Source organism: Epinephelus lanceolatus, chromosome 18, assembly GCF_041903045.1.
Source record: "Epinephelus lanceolatus isolate andai-2023 chromosome 18, ASM4190304v1, whole genome shotgun sequence".
Lineage (NCBI taxonomy): Eukaryota > Metazoa > Chordata > Actinopteri > Perciformes > Serranidae > Epinephelus > Epinephelus lanceolatus.
In genome coordinates, this window is record NC_135751.1 from 4,610,575 (window position 1) to 4,627,500 (window position 16,926).

Sequence of the window (16,926 nt, forward strand, 5' to 3'; positions counted from 1 at the left end):
CACCTGACTCTAAAAACTGCGGCCGCCTCACTCTCGCGGTTTTATCGCCGTCCACTTTTGTAATACGTCAGAGCAAGTCGGGATGAAGTCGGACACAAAACTAACCAGCATGCATTATGCGCCGATCCCCGGTGATAGAATCTGCGCAGGCCTGGCTCATCTTGAACGAACCTATTGTTAATGTTCCTCCATGCTCTGAACCCCCGTAGAAGAAGAAGAAGTAAGAAAAATTATCATGTGGCGATTCTGGCCAGGTATTCCGGAGCCTCCCGCAAAAAAACAAAAAACTAAAGCAAAAGAACCTGCTGAGGCTGAGATTTTACCGGCCGACGACCAAGAGACGGAGGTTAATGTTGCTGCTGCTGCTGCTCCCGCCATCGCCACTCCCCAGTCTGATCCACCGGCAGCATTAAGTGACTTGACTTTTTTCCTTTAAATTATTAATTATTTGGTTGGCTGGTAAAATATCTGCCTTGCTGGTAAAAAATTTCAGTTAGTTTTGGACCCTGTATCTCAGTCTTCAGCACACAGATGTATCATGCAGGTGCTCTCAGCGTTAAGCTCCATGGTTCCCTCTTTCATCAGCTGGCACACAGTTTGTGAGAAGCCAACCTCCTCTGCTGCTTTTAACACAAAATGTGGCATACGGGGCATTATCGGGGCCATAGATGGCTGTCATATAAAGATACAGAGACCATTCACTGGGGGGGGGGCACTATTTGAATAGGAAAAATTACTATTTGATCATACTTCAAGGGATTGTTTATGAGAGTGGGAGGTTCAGAGACATTTTTGTCAGTGCACCTGGGAATGTACGCATTCTTTGAGAACTGGGAAGAAAAGATGGGGACATTAATGTTGCTTGGGAAGAGTGCCTATATAGGGCAAGCTTACCCTTTCATCAAGACCCCAAAGAGGGACAACGGACCCCTCACCATGCAGGACCAACTCAACAACTCTAAAATAAGCATAGGCCGTGTTGTTGTAGAACAGGCATTCGGGAGGCTTAAATGTAGGTGGAGGAGTGAGAGGGACCTCCAGAACACCAGACTGGATGTAGTCGTTATGCTCATTGTGCCGGCTTGTATGCTCCATAATATGTGCACAGGACCTTCAGACATCTGTGAGGAACATCCAGGAAGTTGTCCGCGTCAAGAAGATGTAACTGCTGATGTAATTTTGCAGGACACTGACATCTGACATTAAGTGACTATCAATACTCTGGCAACATCTGTCTTAGTTAAAACATGTGTTTAATTTTTGCTTAACATGATATAAAGGAATGTTCAGTAAAAAAACAGAAGGCCTGAACAATTTGTGAATATGAAAAGTTTTGGTTTTACAAAGGCATGTTTAGTCAAAACACAAAATCTATGAACTGGCATGTTCAGTTATTAACAGAAAAACATGCATGGGGACCTAATACTGTACACACACACACAAAAAAAATCCACTAACAACAACAAAAACAAAGGTTGTTCAGCTATGACTACACACTTCTTTAAACCAAACAGCTTCAACCTAAGTTTTCTGAGCAATGAAATAATAATTTCATTTAAATAATGAAAAAAATATTAATACCTAAGCAGAAAACGTAGAAACATGGGTACAAGGTTACCCCAATCCTCCCTTAAAAATGATTGCACTACCTGAAGTCTTGTAAAGGTATTCCCTCATCAAAGTCTCAAAGGAGACCTGAGCCTGAGTCATTTGTTTTAACAATTCCTCATGCCACCTTTGACTTGCAGCCGCAGACTCTTTCAGTAATTCTACAACTGAGTTTGTCTGTGACCTAACCCTGAGTCTAGGTGTGGTCACTATGCTACCCTGTGGAGATGGACTGACCGGACTTGCCTGACTGGCCTGGCTGGCTGTAGGTAAACGCCCCCTTCATTCACCACATCAGGCCTGTAAATCACAACTCCCACTGATGTTCCGACAACGGGGAAATCAACATCATTGTTACTCCCTAAAAATGCCTCCATTTCATCGTAAAATTTGAAACGCATTGTTCCCCTCCCTGTGCTGCGGTTATTATCTTTCACTTTTTTTGTATCCATCCACAAGTGTGTTTCATTTTCTACTGACTTTGAATGTGTCAAACGACTGACCAAAATGCTCTGAAAGCTGCACTGCTATTTCTTCCCACATGTGCTTTTTAACCCCTCTACCACTGCGAATTCTAGCATTAAGCTCTGCAAGATTTTGGGGGAGCCCATTCCCATTTGCCTCAAGATGCTGACACATTAAATCAATTAGAAAGAGTGCTTGCTCTGTAGTAAAGGCATCATTTGCTTGCATCTTTGATGCACTTGAACCGCTGGACTCTTCCTCCATATCGTCCTCTTTGTTGCCCACTGTCCCTGTCTCTGTCAGAAATTGAGGGTATGGTGAGTTTCTGTGTCATTCTTTATCTCATGTTTCTAACATGACTTACAGATCGCTGAAAATTGTACTGCTTCAGTTATTATGACTAACCTGGACAGACAACTTGCACCCCGACTGACTTCATCAAGGTAGTAGGTATTAGGGTCATCTTCTGCATGGTATAGAGATGACATCAGGGGTTGAGATCTCCTCTTGCCAACAAACAAATTAAAAAAATTAATCTGATTAATCACAAAATTAAACTAATTTTCATTTCGGTTCTGAGTAGTATCACGATACCACAGCAAAAATTAGGCAGATGTGCCTTTTGTCATTTATAAAAAGATAAATCACTTTTCTATAATACATCAATGATATTTCAATGGAATAAATTATTTATTGACTTATTCATACTTCAAAAACAGCATCAATAAGTCATTAACATGGGGGGATCAAAATAAAATAAATAAATAAAATAAAAATCAACCAGCCACCCTCCTCTGATAAGTTAAGAACAGTCCCTTCAGTGCAGTGAGGTTTGTGGACCGTTACCTGCCACAAAGAAAGAAATGTGAATGGCTCGTTTCTCCTCTGTAACGTCACATACCTGTGTGCCGCCACGGCTTGGCTGTTCAGGTACTTCTGGGCAGTCATGACACCAATGAAGAAGAAATTATTGACCAGGAGCCGAGATTCTCGGTCGTCGGTAAGCCGTTATCTTGCGGTGGCCACAGTGCTCCGCCATATTCCTGTCTGTGACCTCCGTTTAACCCACAACCGGCAGGATTCGCCTTTCGTTTCTGCTGCTGTTTGAAATCTGTACTCGCACAGCGTGCCCCTGAATGATTTCTTTTGCTCGCACAAAACTATTTTTAGTTGCAAAGTAAAATGCATGCATCGTAGAGCTCTGTGGAAAACAAATCACTGTAGCATATATAAACAAATCTAACCTACAAGTAAAATGAAATAAATAATAACTTTCACTGCTTAAAGATACTGAATAGCTCAGCTAATACCTGAAATGTCACTGGAAAACAAACCACTGCAGCAGCATATTGAGTGCCAGGTGGCCAGCATGCGGCCTTATTGGCCAGCGCGCGCCGTTATTGGACGGCGCAAGGACACTCACCCTCTTGCGATTGGACTTTGAACTTATTCCACAGTAGTGGTACCGTGAGGTACCGTAGTACTACGGTACTCCAACATTATGCAATCATATGTACTGTGGTGTTTTAGTACCGCAGTCTACCATTGGTACCAGTATACCATGCAACACTAATGACAACAGACCAATATATCATATCAAGAAACTTGTTGAACAAAACCCATAATAAGCTGATCTATGTTAATGTTAAAAAGAAGACAGGGTAGAGAGAAATGCAGCCAGGACTTTGAAAAAGGAGAGAGTGAGTTAAAAGGACCATGTCCATTTTTTGGAAAATGTTAGCCCTCTTTGTGGTATATTTACTTCTTCTCCCACTGTTGTTGGACATGCAGGAGTGTTTCCAAAATGTTCGTTAGGTCTTCTAGTTTAATTTGATTAGGGCTGGGCGGTATGACAAAATGTTCATATCACGGTTTTAAGAAAAAATCATATTGGTTTCACGGTATTTCACGGTATTTTGCTCAGGTTCGGCCAACTTGACATGCTGCTGCAGTGTTCAACATAACATTTTTTCCCCACTGGCCCCCTGGGCAAGTAGTTTTACTGGCCCCTTGTATATTCTTACTGGCCCAAGTGAAAAAGACAGAGAGAGAGAGAGAAAAAATGAATATAAAACTTCATTTCATTTAACTTCATTTCATTTAACTCCATTATACCTCATCGTAGTGCGTGATGGTATATACAGCAGTCCTGCAGAAGCTGATGTATGATGTCACAGCCTCTGTGTACTCATCAACTTCTTAGATGACCTCACAACAGGTTTACAGAGCTTTAACTTCTGCCTGTATGAGGGAATCAGGTGGACGGCGTGATAGGCGTTGTTAACAGTTGTGTAACAGTGATCCAGGATATTCTTCTCTCTGGTCGGACATTTTATAAATTGTCATTTGGGGAGTTCATGGGTGAGGTTACCTTTGTTAAAGTTGCCAAGGACAATAACTAAGGATTCCGCTCCACACACAGTAGCCTATCTGAGGGGTATTCCAGAAAGCGGGTTATGTGAAAACTCAGAGTAGTTTAACCCTGAGATGAGGGAAACTCTGAGTTATCCGTTCCAGAAAGAGAGGTAACTGAAACTCTGAGTCAGTCACCATGGTAACAGACTCTGTGAACATAACCTGCTCGCTGACAAGTTTTCTTCAATAAACCCTGAGTTTTTCTCTGTCTCCTCCCTCTTACACGCTGTTTCATTTCCTCATTCATTCAGTCCGTGTCAAAGCTTGTATCGAAGCGCATTCATTAGCGGAGATTTACCGTCTGTCACAGTCTAAATCCTGCTGGATATTAGTTTGTTACTCAGGACTGTCTTAAGTTACTGAATTTATGCACATCAGTCATTTCTTTGGACATCAGTTTTTGCCTTTACATTCAACTATTACACAGTAAGAATTCACCCTCAGCTCAGAATCAAACCTCTGTCCTTTTTATATTTATTATTTTTTATAACACTGTGCACAAGGATCAGACTATCAGTCTGTTAGAGCAGCTCCGAAATGTTTATTGCACATTATGTATAGGTCTAATTATTTAAATTTTAAAAATCGGTATGAAGCTTTAGACACGTAGTATCAATGACTAATGATCTCTATCACTGATGTCATTTGCCGCACTGATGGAACGTAATTCCTATAGCCTAATATTGGGGATTATATGTTAATATTTCTGAGTGAGCAATGGTGCAGCATTTCAGTGTCTTTAAATTTATTACATTTGTAGCTGAAATAAAGTCACTGAATGCTGTTGAGTCAAGATACAAATAGATGTCCAACATTTTAAAATCTACTGTATTTTAACCTCAACGTCTTTTCAGGTGCAAATCACCAAACATATTATTACTGGGTCAGACTGTGAGTTTACAGTCATGTCTTTATGTCTTTGATCTATAGCCTAGCCTATATGTTTTAAATCTTACTATTTTTCAGTTGCTGCCTCCCGTGTTTTTCCCCATCAGATTAAATCTTCATTAAGGAAAGTAAATCTGATAAATGATGAATAAACGGTCAACACTGAATAAAACTTTTTTATTAACTTTATGGTTAACTTATTTACACTTTCCTTGCTCTGACTCAGGCTCTTCTTTTAAAGATAAACGTGCACACATGCACTAATATCTCTACATCCACTGGATTAAAATGGAGGCGCTGTCTTTTATTTACCTGTTGCCATGGTGAATCGTGGAGTCGGAGCTCCATTGATGATGGCTTTTTATTGTTGGCTTAACTCAGAGTGAACATACTCAGAGTTGACTGAACTAACTCAAATCAGCTGTTCTGGAACCGGTAACTCAGAGTTTCCCATCTCAGGGTAAATCAACTCAGAGTTCACGGTTAGACTCAGAGTTTGTTGAACCTCCTACCTGGAATACCCCTCTGGTCGGCAAGCGTGCGCTATAGCCTCCTGCACGGTGGCCTGCAGTGGGATGTAAACACCGACCAGAATGAATGAAGCAGACTCACCGGGGGAGTAAAAGGTTTGCAGTTGATGAAAAAAGATTCCAGATCAGGAGAGCAGTGCTGCTGGATCACTGTCACGTCATTACACCAGCCACTGTTGGTGTAAAAACAGATACCGCCACCTTTAGTTTTGCCGGAGAGTTCCGTGTTACGATCCGCTCAAGAGTTGGAAGCCTGCCAGCTGCAGCGCAGAGTCCGGTATCGATCCACACAGCCATGTCTCTGTGAAGCACAAAACTGCAGGTGTAGAAAAGTATCCGTTTTTCACCATCAGTTATCCAGTTTACTGGCCAGCGAACGCACGTTGGAGAGAAATATACCTGCATGGCAGCGGTGTGCGGTGTCCGCGTTGGCGGAGACGCACAAGCGCACCGGTACGTTTCCCCCTCCTCAGGCGTTTCATTGCACGAGCCAAGGTGAGGGCACCTTTGGCCAAAAAGCCCATTAAATCCACTGAAGACTCGAGAAAAGTGGGATGAAAATCCGCTGCGGCCCGAGCCATACTCTAGTGTACTCACCTGTGTGTGTGTACGCGCTTTGTCTGTGTGTGTGTGTGTGGGTGTGGGCGCATCGGGGCGAAACTCCGCCGTGCGCGATACAGAGGGCAGAGGAGAATTGTAAACGTCGGTGCGCTGCTGCTAGTTGCATATAGGGGAAACACTGCTCTTTATGATATGAGTTCTTCTGGGTCATTGTGTACAGTTGCTTCGCTTTCAGGACTCTCTCCGGCAGCCATTCTCGCCTCTTAACTTTTCTATATGCTCTCACTCTCACCCGCTCAAGCGTGCCTGTGGTGTGCAGAGGTGAAATGGGTCCCCACCTAAACACTTTCCCGCCGCGCACGTTCCGGACGTTGTTTGGGCTATTCACTGGTATTGCATTATATGAAAAATTCATATCATAACGAAAATAAATACCGGTTTTCGGTACATACCGGTATACCGCCCAGCCCTAAATTTGATACCATGGCCATTTTTCTAGCTACAGAATTGAGCAAAGTACATGCTTGGAAAGTGGATATATGCCAATCGGCAGTACCCACGTTAATATTTTTGTAACGCGGTAATGTTTTTGGATAAATGCGTGCGTTAACACATTAACATTGACAGCACTAATTGCAATAGTGTATTTGCATGACGATATGTAGTAAGATGTAAATATCCAATTACCTTACATAGCGATATCCAGGTACAACTAGATATCGTTATGTAAAGTAATTGGGCATTTACATTTCACTGCATATCGTCATGGAAAGACGCTATAGCAACATATTTTCACACTAACAGTGTGCGGAATGAGTTGTGGTAACATTACAGTGTGTAATATAACCACATACATGCAGAGAATTATAGTTTCTTGTCAATTCGTTGAAGTTTTACCTCTCACGATGTGCATCTCTGTGTGTGCCGCCATTGTTGTGTTGACGTCACGTTGTTGATTCACGGTGAGGTCGGGGTAGCTCGATCTGGCCTGACTCTGCACCTAGTACCTCCAGCTTCGACGGGCGTTTCAATGCATTTTTCCTAGTAGGAGGTCTGAAACTTCCTACCTCCCAGCACTTAGGAACGCACCAATAGACAAAGGAAAAGAAGTGGGAGCTTTGAGCTGCCTCTTTGGGTATAGCTATGTTGAATGCAAATATGTAAATGGGTCTATGTGAATGTGATATGTGTTGCAAAGGATCTGGATTAGTGCAGAGGATGTTTAGTTGCATGCAAGACTCTGTCTGTGAAAAGCATTAGCAAACTAAACACTTAGCTTTGGCAAAGCCAACTTACCAATGACCTAACTGCAAACAATCACAACAATGACTCTATAAACAGTATTAAATCACAGTCAAAAAATTAAACAGTCTTACTTAGCCTGTACAGCTGTAATAATGCTATGCCCAGTTGTTACGTTACCAATCCTTGAATGGATGGAAGAAAGATTTGTGGTGTGTAGGGGTGATCCCAAATAGTTGATGATTCGGTGATTCGATTTGGAGAGATCTGATTCGACTGCCAGTCTCGCCCGTCAAATCGTCGCAAAATGTGGTTTATGAAACAAGACTGGACCATTCTGACTATATGGGGGTGCTCACTGCTGCTGAACATCTTGATTTGACATAGAATGTATTTGTTTTCTAGTAATTCATGATATACAGCCTATTTTGATACAAACATCAGCCTAATTTCTGTTAATAAAAAACTGAAAATGACGTGTGCGTTTAATCACTAGGCATAATCATTACTACGCTGTTACGGGGCGGCAGTAAGGACCCAAGTGCGGACAGACAGTGAAACAGTTTGAGTCCAAAAGGTTTATTTTAGCTCTCTGGGTGAGGGGGTCTGGGTCCAGAGCGTCTGAGGAGGGGGCAGGCTGAGTGGGGAGTAGGCTGGAGCGTCCGAGGTGAGGGCAGGTGGAGCAGAGCGGACAGGAGAGCAGAGCAGGCTGGTTGGATACTGGAAACACAGGAAAACAGGATTACAGACAAAGTTTTAAGTCAAGGATTCAACTAGAGGCTAGAGTCGAGCTGTATACTGACTTAACAGTGGCTACGATCTCGCAGCGTGGATGTGGCAGGGCTGAGTACAAGTAGGCAGTTGATTGCAGAATGAGATGCGGCTGGTGGTGCTCTGCTCAGTCTCCGGCACACCTGTAACCACTCTGCTCACCACACCCACACACACACACACACACACACACACACACTCAAGCAGCAGATGTAACATACGCATGAATAAATCACCCAGTTGCTCGATCCAAATAAGATTGATTTACAGTGGCGGAGCGCATAAACAAACACTTTGGAGGAGGTATGTGCTCTCAAATCAAACTTTTTTGAAGGATTATTCGTTTACCTGAAGTGTCTTGAAACGAATTTCTGATTGTTTTCTTGATAGACTGATTTTTTATTTGGCTACTTTTTGTCCTTGAGAGTGGTGACACACGGTCCGTGTGGATTAACTTGTATGAACCTGAGTTGATTAATGAAGTAATTTGAAGTCAGAAAGAAGGAAAACTGTTTCTAAACCTTTTGATGATGTTTTTGGATGTTTATTTGTGAATGAAATGACAAGTTCTGACGAGTCAGAAACGACTCCTGTTAAAGACATGCATGAGGCTGCAGCGCGTCTGCGCTCATCTAGAGCATCATACCTTGATGAAGTAAAAGGAATAAAGATAAAGATAAAATGATAACCCTTATACTTTTATTATTATTATCTTATTATGCAAACTGAAGAATTAAATTTGTTTATTTGGGTGTTTTAGCTCTTTTCTCTGGAGCGGAAACTTACGCAAATGAGCTCATTAATCAATGAGGGGGAAAACAACATGATTCGATGATTAGTCGGCTCAAGGAAAAATCTGTCAAATCAGATTCGACTTTGAAAATTCTTAGTGGTGTGCTGCTTTCGTTATCTGGAAGAGGAAGGCTGGAAAGAGCTGTGGTTCCAGGTGCAGTCTTTGTTGTGTTCCTCATTCCAAATGTGCAGATCTGAGGACGCTGGTCGCTTGGGGTCTTTGCAGAGTTAGACGCTGGGGTGCTAACTCAACTTGGTTCTCCTTGTTGCTGGAAAGTTAGCTGCAAACCTTGTGTTTGCACACTAATTTCTCTGGTACCAGGTTCTGGCCCTGTTGTGGGCATGCAGGTCATGGTCCAGGAGAAAGAGAACAAAAGTCTGTAGAGCAATTGTCCTCCCCATAGTGGTTCTGGGGCAAGGGCCTCTGAGCTGGTCAGAGCCCAGGAGGAAGAGGTCTGAACAGGTCAAGGGTCCAGGAGCAAGAGAGAGACTGTCTGGGCTGGCCAAGGCCCAGGAGGAAAGAGGACAGACTGTGGGTTCATCCCAATACCATATCTTGCATCCACTTTTCCCTCACTTGCATCTCTCTCCTGCATCTTAGCTCTGCCCTTGTAGGACACATAAGGGAGACATGCGAGGATGAGACGCGTGGAGAGAAGAAACAGAGGAAATACGACTTTAGAGAAATGAGACGTCTTTTCCTCCGAAGCATCACCTGAAACGACGTCAGTTTGTGATGACGGCGGCAGCTGATTACAGCTGAATCAGCTGTAATAGAGGCTTTATTAACAGCTATAGAAAGTTTTAATGGAGTTTGTGTCTGCACACACATAATGTTATATATATACATGATGAATATACAAATACACTTATCAGTAACAGAGCAGCAGTGTTTTCTCTCTGTCTAACAATCACCTGCACATGAAAAACAATCTGCATTATAATATGTACTGTATCCTGCTCAGTATCACACAATGTGTATTTGATTTATTCATTATTTGCCTCTGTATTTATTGATATTTTGATTGTGAGTTCAACACTGTAAATAATTTATTAGGTCAGATGTTTCCTGGAAAATTAAAATACTGTAACTCATCAGCCTAATGCTCAGGAATGATGCCTCAGCTGTGACTGAATGGAAATGACGATGACTGATGTTAAAGTGTTTCTTGATGACAGACAGACTCTGACAGACAGACTGTCCGACATTGATTGTATCCAAAATTAAAGGTGATGATGAAAATAACAGATCATAAAGAGAAAAATCTTTCTAATAAATGAAGAAAGGTAGTTTCCTTTGGTGCTGTCTAATTGATTTCTGTTGGCGTGCTGTCTTGTGGGCCTGCACGGCGGAGTGATACTGGCCAGAAAATAGTCCCAATTGATAGCAAGGTCTGACGTAATGCGGGGATGTTTTAAAATTATTGAAATAGTCTAACAAAACACATGCATACTTTTTTGTAGCTTAAAACCTTTTGGTTATGTGCCCCCCTTATATCTTAAGAACTACTTTTTCTCCGGTAAGCTACGGGCTGTTTCTCAGAGCAGGAGGCCCGTTGACAGTAGTGACACCGTCACATCAGAGCTACAGATGGTCAGCATTTCACACAACTTCATGTCCAAAAACCCAAACTATCCCTTTAACAAATGACAAATCATCTGTGGTCCAGTGAATCCCAACAGGGGTTAAAAAAATTTTAATGAAAATTCTGGATATAATGAGACAACTATTTTTTCCATCCTCAGAGGATGGAGTTGCTCAGTTGTCACAGAGATGCATCATTTTTTATTAGGTGACCTACTTATTGATCTCAGTAATGTGATAAATGGCAGTCAGTTTCAACTAAATAAATCAATGCAAACAAAAACTGAAAAAATGTATTGGGAGTTGATGGTCTATTGCCGCATTGATTGGTTTAAGATGCAAGGTAATGTGGAGAAAATATTCCAAATATAGCTTACACTCATACTGATACTGCTTTTTTTTTTAGTTTGGTCTTTTTAGGTTTCTGCAGTATGTTTTGCTGTGCCCCAATCCACAACAGTACATTGCTTAGCTTCCATTCATCAAAGCCATTTGCAAAGCAGCACACTACATAAAATAAACATAGCAGAACAGGTAGGACCCCCTCATTTAACTATATATATTTAAATGTGACAGTTACGGCTGAATATGACAATAAAAATAAACAAGTTTGCCAGTTTCACATATCTCCACAATTAAATTTTATTTCCAGTTCCTCCTGGAATAATTGTGGTTGTTAGTGCAGCCAAACCTGTAACATGGTAACTGCATTCAAAATGATTAAAGATGGCAACAGCTGTAGCCTCAGAATGCTTAGAAGACAAAACCAATTTAATGACAAAAGACTTAGATTTTCTAAAATTTACAAAGGGGACACGATAAAAAATGTTTGAGAATCACGATGTTAAACAGGTATAGGTAGGCAGCTGGTTAGGCAGGCATTACAGGCGTCAAGTATTACTCGCAAAATATCTAGTCAGGGAGATTGCAGGATCCAGGTATCTGGATGATCCAGTACATATCAAAGATGCACAGCAGGAACACCTACACACTGGTACCGGTCTATAAACTTATAGATTGCAGAGGTTTCTGCACTGGAATGGTATGATGTATGTAAAAAAGACAAAACGTCAGTTTAAATTCGGATTTCAGAACACAAAAGCACTATCAGGAGACAAGTTGTAACTTCTACTTTAACAAAACATTTGCCATAACACAGTCCAACTATTTCTAGTATACCCTTCCAAAGCAATGAGAAAGTGCATTACAGAAAGCGAGGTAGCAATCTGGATCTATTACTTTTGAAACATAAAGCATTTTGGATAAATACACTGTCACCAGCTGTTGAGCTCATTAGTTGGATTACAGACAGGCAGTTAACAGTTCACGTGGTGCTCAGTATTACCTGACCCCATGCTGAGAAGTGTTGTGTGCAGAAATGAGAAATGTGAGTTATGTGTCCCAGTTATGTAGAGGCTCACAGAGTAATGCGCTCAAAACAGAATGGCTCATTGACTTTCACACAGTTATCAAAAAAAAGAGCAGTGTGCAGGTTTGTGTTGCATTCAGTGCACCATGACTGCCAGATGAAATGGGAAACTTAGAGCAGTCCAGTTGTTCAATGTGGTATCCTACATCAATCACCAACTCTGGTTTAGTTAAAATAAAACCTTATTCATCCAGTTAGATATCAAAATATGCTGGCTTTATACACGTTAAAATTACTTTTTTATTTAAATAGAGTCTGGTGGGTTTAGCAACAGCAATTTCAGGGCTGTTTTGGGCCACACAAAAAGGATCTTACTCTCTCACACTAAGGTTTCAATAATGTTGTTACACACTTACAATTATAATCTGAGCTTGTCCATGGCAAAAAAAATCACTTTTAGTTGGGCTGGGTGATATGTACAAAAATTTATATCTGTACTTTCAGGATGAATGGCGATACATGATATATATCAATGTTTTTTTATGAAATGGGCTACATGTTCAGTTGCAAGTCAGAGCCATATTTGAGATGTCACAAGTACTTTTTATATAAACAGAGTGTGATCAAAATAAAATGCAAAGACAGGTATTTTTTCCCCTGTTTGAAAATATATAGCTGCACAACATGGAAATGAAAAATGATATAAAATGAATAGCAGGGTTGTACATTAATTTTTTGCATATAGCCTACAGAGGTTTAAAGGTACAGCATGGTACAGAAAACCAGAACATAAGTATAAAAGTATCAAATCAGCCTAAATCCATTGAAGTTTGACACAATTAAAAATCTTTGTGGGAGGAGATAAAAACATGTTTTTTTTCAGGGCCTTTCAAATGAATCTTGGGCTGGAAAATGATTTAAATCTTTTTATTTATTTAGGCTATTTATCTTATTAATGCACAGAGCATCAACAGAGAGGCCGAGAGAAGGAAGGCGTGAGAGACATTTTGTCCTCATTATATACGTCTATATGAAGTGAAACTTTCTGTCGCTACATTTTTAACACATCTGCTGCCTGCATCCAGGCGCTGTCTTAATGTCACACAACTACAATTAAGAGCGTTGATGCGCTATGATCCACCTCACACACAAACTAGCAAACAAAAGCTCACCTTACACAATCAAGCAGCTCTGTCTCCCACACACGCAGCGCAACCCTGTACTGCATGTACTGTATGCTACTGTGGTCACTTCATTCATCTCACAGACTGATTTAGCGCAGCATGTGCAACATCAGGACTGATGACTAAGACTGACGATAGACTCATTAACAGACAGAATAAACAGAGGAGCAGCTCTGTGTCTCTCTTAGTGTTGCTGGAGAACTTGTGAGTGAGTGAGTGGGGCGGAGCTGTGCGGATATTTTGAGAGAAGAGAGATGCACACTGGCACGGCTTTTCAGAAGAACAGCGTTACGTAACACAACTTCACCCTATATCACTATAAATGTTATTGTCTAAATCTATGTCTTGCTTAAAAATATATCGATTTATTGTACGTAGTCGTTATGTCACCCAGCCCTAACTTCTAGTGGACATACATTGAGGGTGTGCACTTGCCCCACATGATTACACTGCAGCCTGTTTTGCTGCTGCAGACTAAAGCCCTCTCACTTAATACTGGACCATTTTCAAAAGTTGCTGTTCCCATTTCACCATGTATTTTTTGGAATGTAAATGCTAAAGCATCCTGATGCATTCCCAATAGGACATGGTGGATGTATAGTGACAATGTGCTAATTCTCTATGATAACTTGATCATTTTCCAACGAGTTGGACAATTTGTGACCTGACCGTCTGCCATTTTGTTCTATGAAAGGAGTTGTGTGTGCTGAAAGCGATATCTCCATATCTGGATTGAGTGACCAACAGGCAGACATTGCCAAAACTGAAATGACATCTTCTGTTTTTGCTGCAGAATACCAAGAAGAGGAAACTAGAAGATGGAGTCACTGATGTAAGCTGGCAAGGTAAAAACAAAAGATGAGAATTTCAGAGAAACATTTGTGCTGACGGACTTGTGTTTGATCAAAGTTAAGCAGCAGTGTGAGAACTTGACCCGGCAGCAACATTCCTCTTTGATGAAAAGAAGAGTTTTGGTTGTGTGGACTGTGGATGCTGTTTGGTTCCAGAGGGAACAAAAATGCTGGTGATGCCAGAGGGGATGCTGAAATGTAACACCAAGCTGGTGGACCTGATTGAACGAGTCAAACCAGAGATCAGGACACTGATTGAGAAGTGTAACACAGTAAGCCTCTGCACACACACACACACACACACACACACACACACACAAAAGGAATCCATCTGTTCACAGTGTACAGATATGTCAGAGTTGAGTCATCTTGTCTCCACACTCTGTCAGGTGAAGACGTGGGTCCAGCTGCTCATCCCCAGAATAGAAGATCGGGACAACTTTGGAGTCTCCATACAGGTCCGTCCTCACTGACTGACATATTTCTGGAACAGACACGAGGCTACAAACGTGGTGGATTAAAAAGAGTGTCCTGTATGGGGATGTCAATGGTTAACTGCCAAGAATATTTTTGACCAGTTACGCATTTTGGATTCTATGTTAATTCTGCTTTCTCTTACTGCACTGCACACCACCAGGGTCTGGGTGGAGCTAGCTATCAGTGCCGCTTATTCAGTGATTACTGCTACACTGCACCCTAACTGGCACCTCCTCCTCGTGCTGGTCACCAGCCTGGTCACACACTGCTGTGGGATAGCATCCCAAACCAGCATTTGTCACAAGTCAGCCAACATGGTTGTGTTGGTCACTCTGACACGAACAGCACGCCCAAGCTGATCCCACAAGTGTTCAATGGAGTTGATGTCAGGACTGCTGGCAGGCCATTCCATCCTCTCCACTCCCAAATTCGCCGCCCCGGCTCTGTTTCCTCACTGGAATACGTGTTGGTGGGATTGAAGAGCTCCTCAAAGTATTCCTTTCACCGCCCGACAGTGTCCCCACTTGACGCTCCCCGCCCCTACTGTAAACAATGTGAGCAAGTTGTCGCCTTCCCCCCCTGAGGCACTGGACGGTTTGCCAGAACCTCTTTGGAGCCGATCGATAGTCTTTCTCCATGGCCTCACCGAACTCCTCCCACGCCCGAGTTTTTGCCTCTGCAACTGCCGCTGCTGCACTCCGCTTGGCCCGCCGGTACCTGTCAGCTGCTTCTAGAGACCCACAGACCAACCATGCCCTGTAGGTCTCCTTCTTCAGCCTGACGGCTCCCCTCATCTCTGGTGTCCACCAGCGGGTTTGTGGCCTTGTGGCCACAGCTCGCAACAGCCGCCTTGACAATGGCAGAGCGGAACAAGGCCTATTCGGACTCAATGTCCCCCTCTGCCCTTGGGACGTGGTCGAAGCTCTCCCGGAGGTGGGAGCTGAAGATCATCTTGACAGGTTCTTCCGCCAGGCGTTCCCAGCAGACCCTCACTGCTTGTTTGGGCCTGCCAGGTCTGCGTGGCGTCCTCCCCTGCCACCTGATCCAACTCACTACCAGGTGGTGATCAGTTGACAGCTCTGCTCCCCTCTTCACCCAAGTGTCCAAAACATATGGTCGCAGGTCAAATGATACGACTACAAAGTCAATCACTGACCTGCGACCTAGGCTGTCCTGGTGCCACGTGCACCGATGGACATCCTTATGCTCGAACATGGTGTTAGTTATGGCCAAACTGCGACCCGCACAGAAGTCCAATAACTGAACACCACTCGGGTTCAGATCGGGCAGGCCGTTCCTCCCAATCACGCCCCTCCAGGTCCTGCTGTCATTGCCCACGTGAACGTTGAAGTCCCCCAGCAGAACAATGGAGTCCCCGCTCGGGGCACTGTCCAGCACCCGTCCCAAGGACTCCAAAAAGGGCGGGTACTCTGAACTGCTGTTCGGCGCATAAGCGCAGACAACAGTCAGGACCCGAAGGCGCAGGGACGCAACCCTTTCGTCAACTGGGGTGAACCCCAGCGTACAGGCAGAGAGTCTGGGGGCTATCAGAAAGCCCACCCCGGCCCTCTGCCTCTCACCCGGAGCAACTCTAGCAAAGGAGAGAGTCCAGTCCCTCTCAAGGACTTGGGTTCCAGAGCCGGAACTATGTGTCAAGGTGAGGCTGACTATATCTAGCCGGTAGCGCTCAACCTCTTCCACAAGCTCCGGCTCCTTCCCCGCCAGAGAGATGACATTCCATGTCCCAAGAGCCAACTTCCATAGCCGAGGATCGGACTGCCAAGGCCCCCGCCTTGGTCTGCTGCCAAGGACAGTTGGCTGGTCACACTGCACCGAACCCTTCTGGATCCCTCTGCGGGTGGTGGGCCTGCAGGGGGACGAGCCCATGTAGCCGGTTCGGGCTGGGCCCGGCCGGACCCCATGGGCGAAGGCCCGGCCACCAGGCACTCGCCCACGGGCCCCAGCCCCAGGCCTGGCTCCAGGGTGGGGCCCCGGTAACCCTCCGGGCCGGGTACGCCAGCTCTTGTTATTTTCCATCATGAAGGGTCTTTTGAACCATTCTTCGTCTGACCCTTCGCTCAGAACCAATCTGCCATGTGAAACCCTACCAGGGGCGAAATGCCCCTGACAGCTCAGCTCATAGGGTCATTAGGGCACTCAACCTCCTCCACCACGATAAGGTGACGGT

At 43.5% G+C, this 16,926-nt stretch overlaps 1 protein-coding gene across 1 annotated transcript in view; it reads left to right on the plus strand.

Moving 5' to 3' along the window:
• Nucleotides 1-16,926, plus strand: part of LOC117268285 (proteasome activator complex subunit 3-like) — a 48,940-nt gene that overhangs the window by 11,794 nt on the left and 20,220 nt on the right. Inside the window, exons 5-7 of the mRNA XM_078161819.1 lie at nt 14,204-14,255; nt 14,418-14,533; nt 14,651-14,719. Coding sequence (XP_078017945.1) covers nt 14,204-14,255; nt 14,418-14,533; nt 14,651-14,719 — 237 coding nt within the window. The remainder of the gene's footprint in view (nt 1-14,203; nt 14,256-14,417; nt 14,534-14,650; nt 14,720-16,926) is intronic.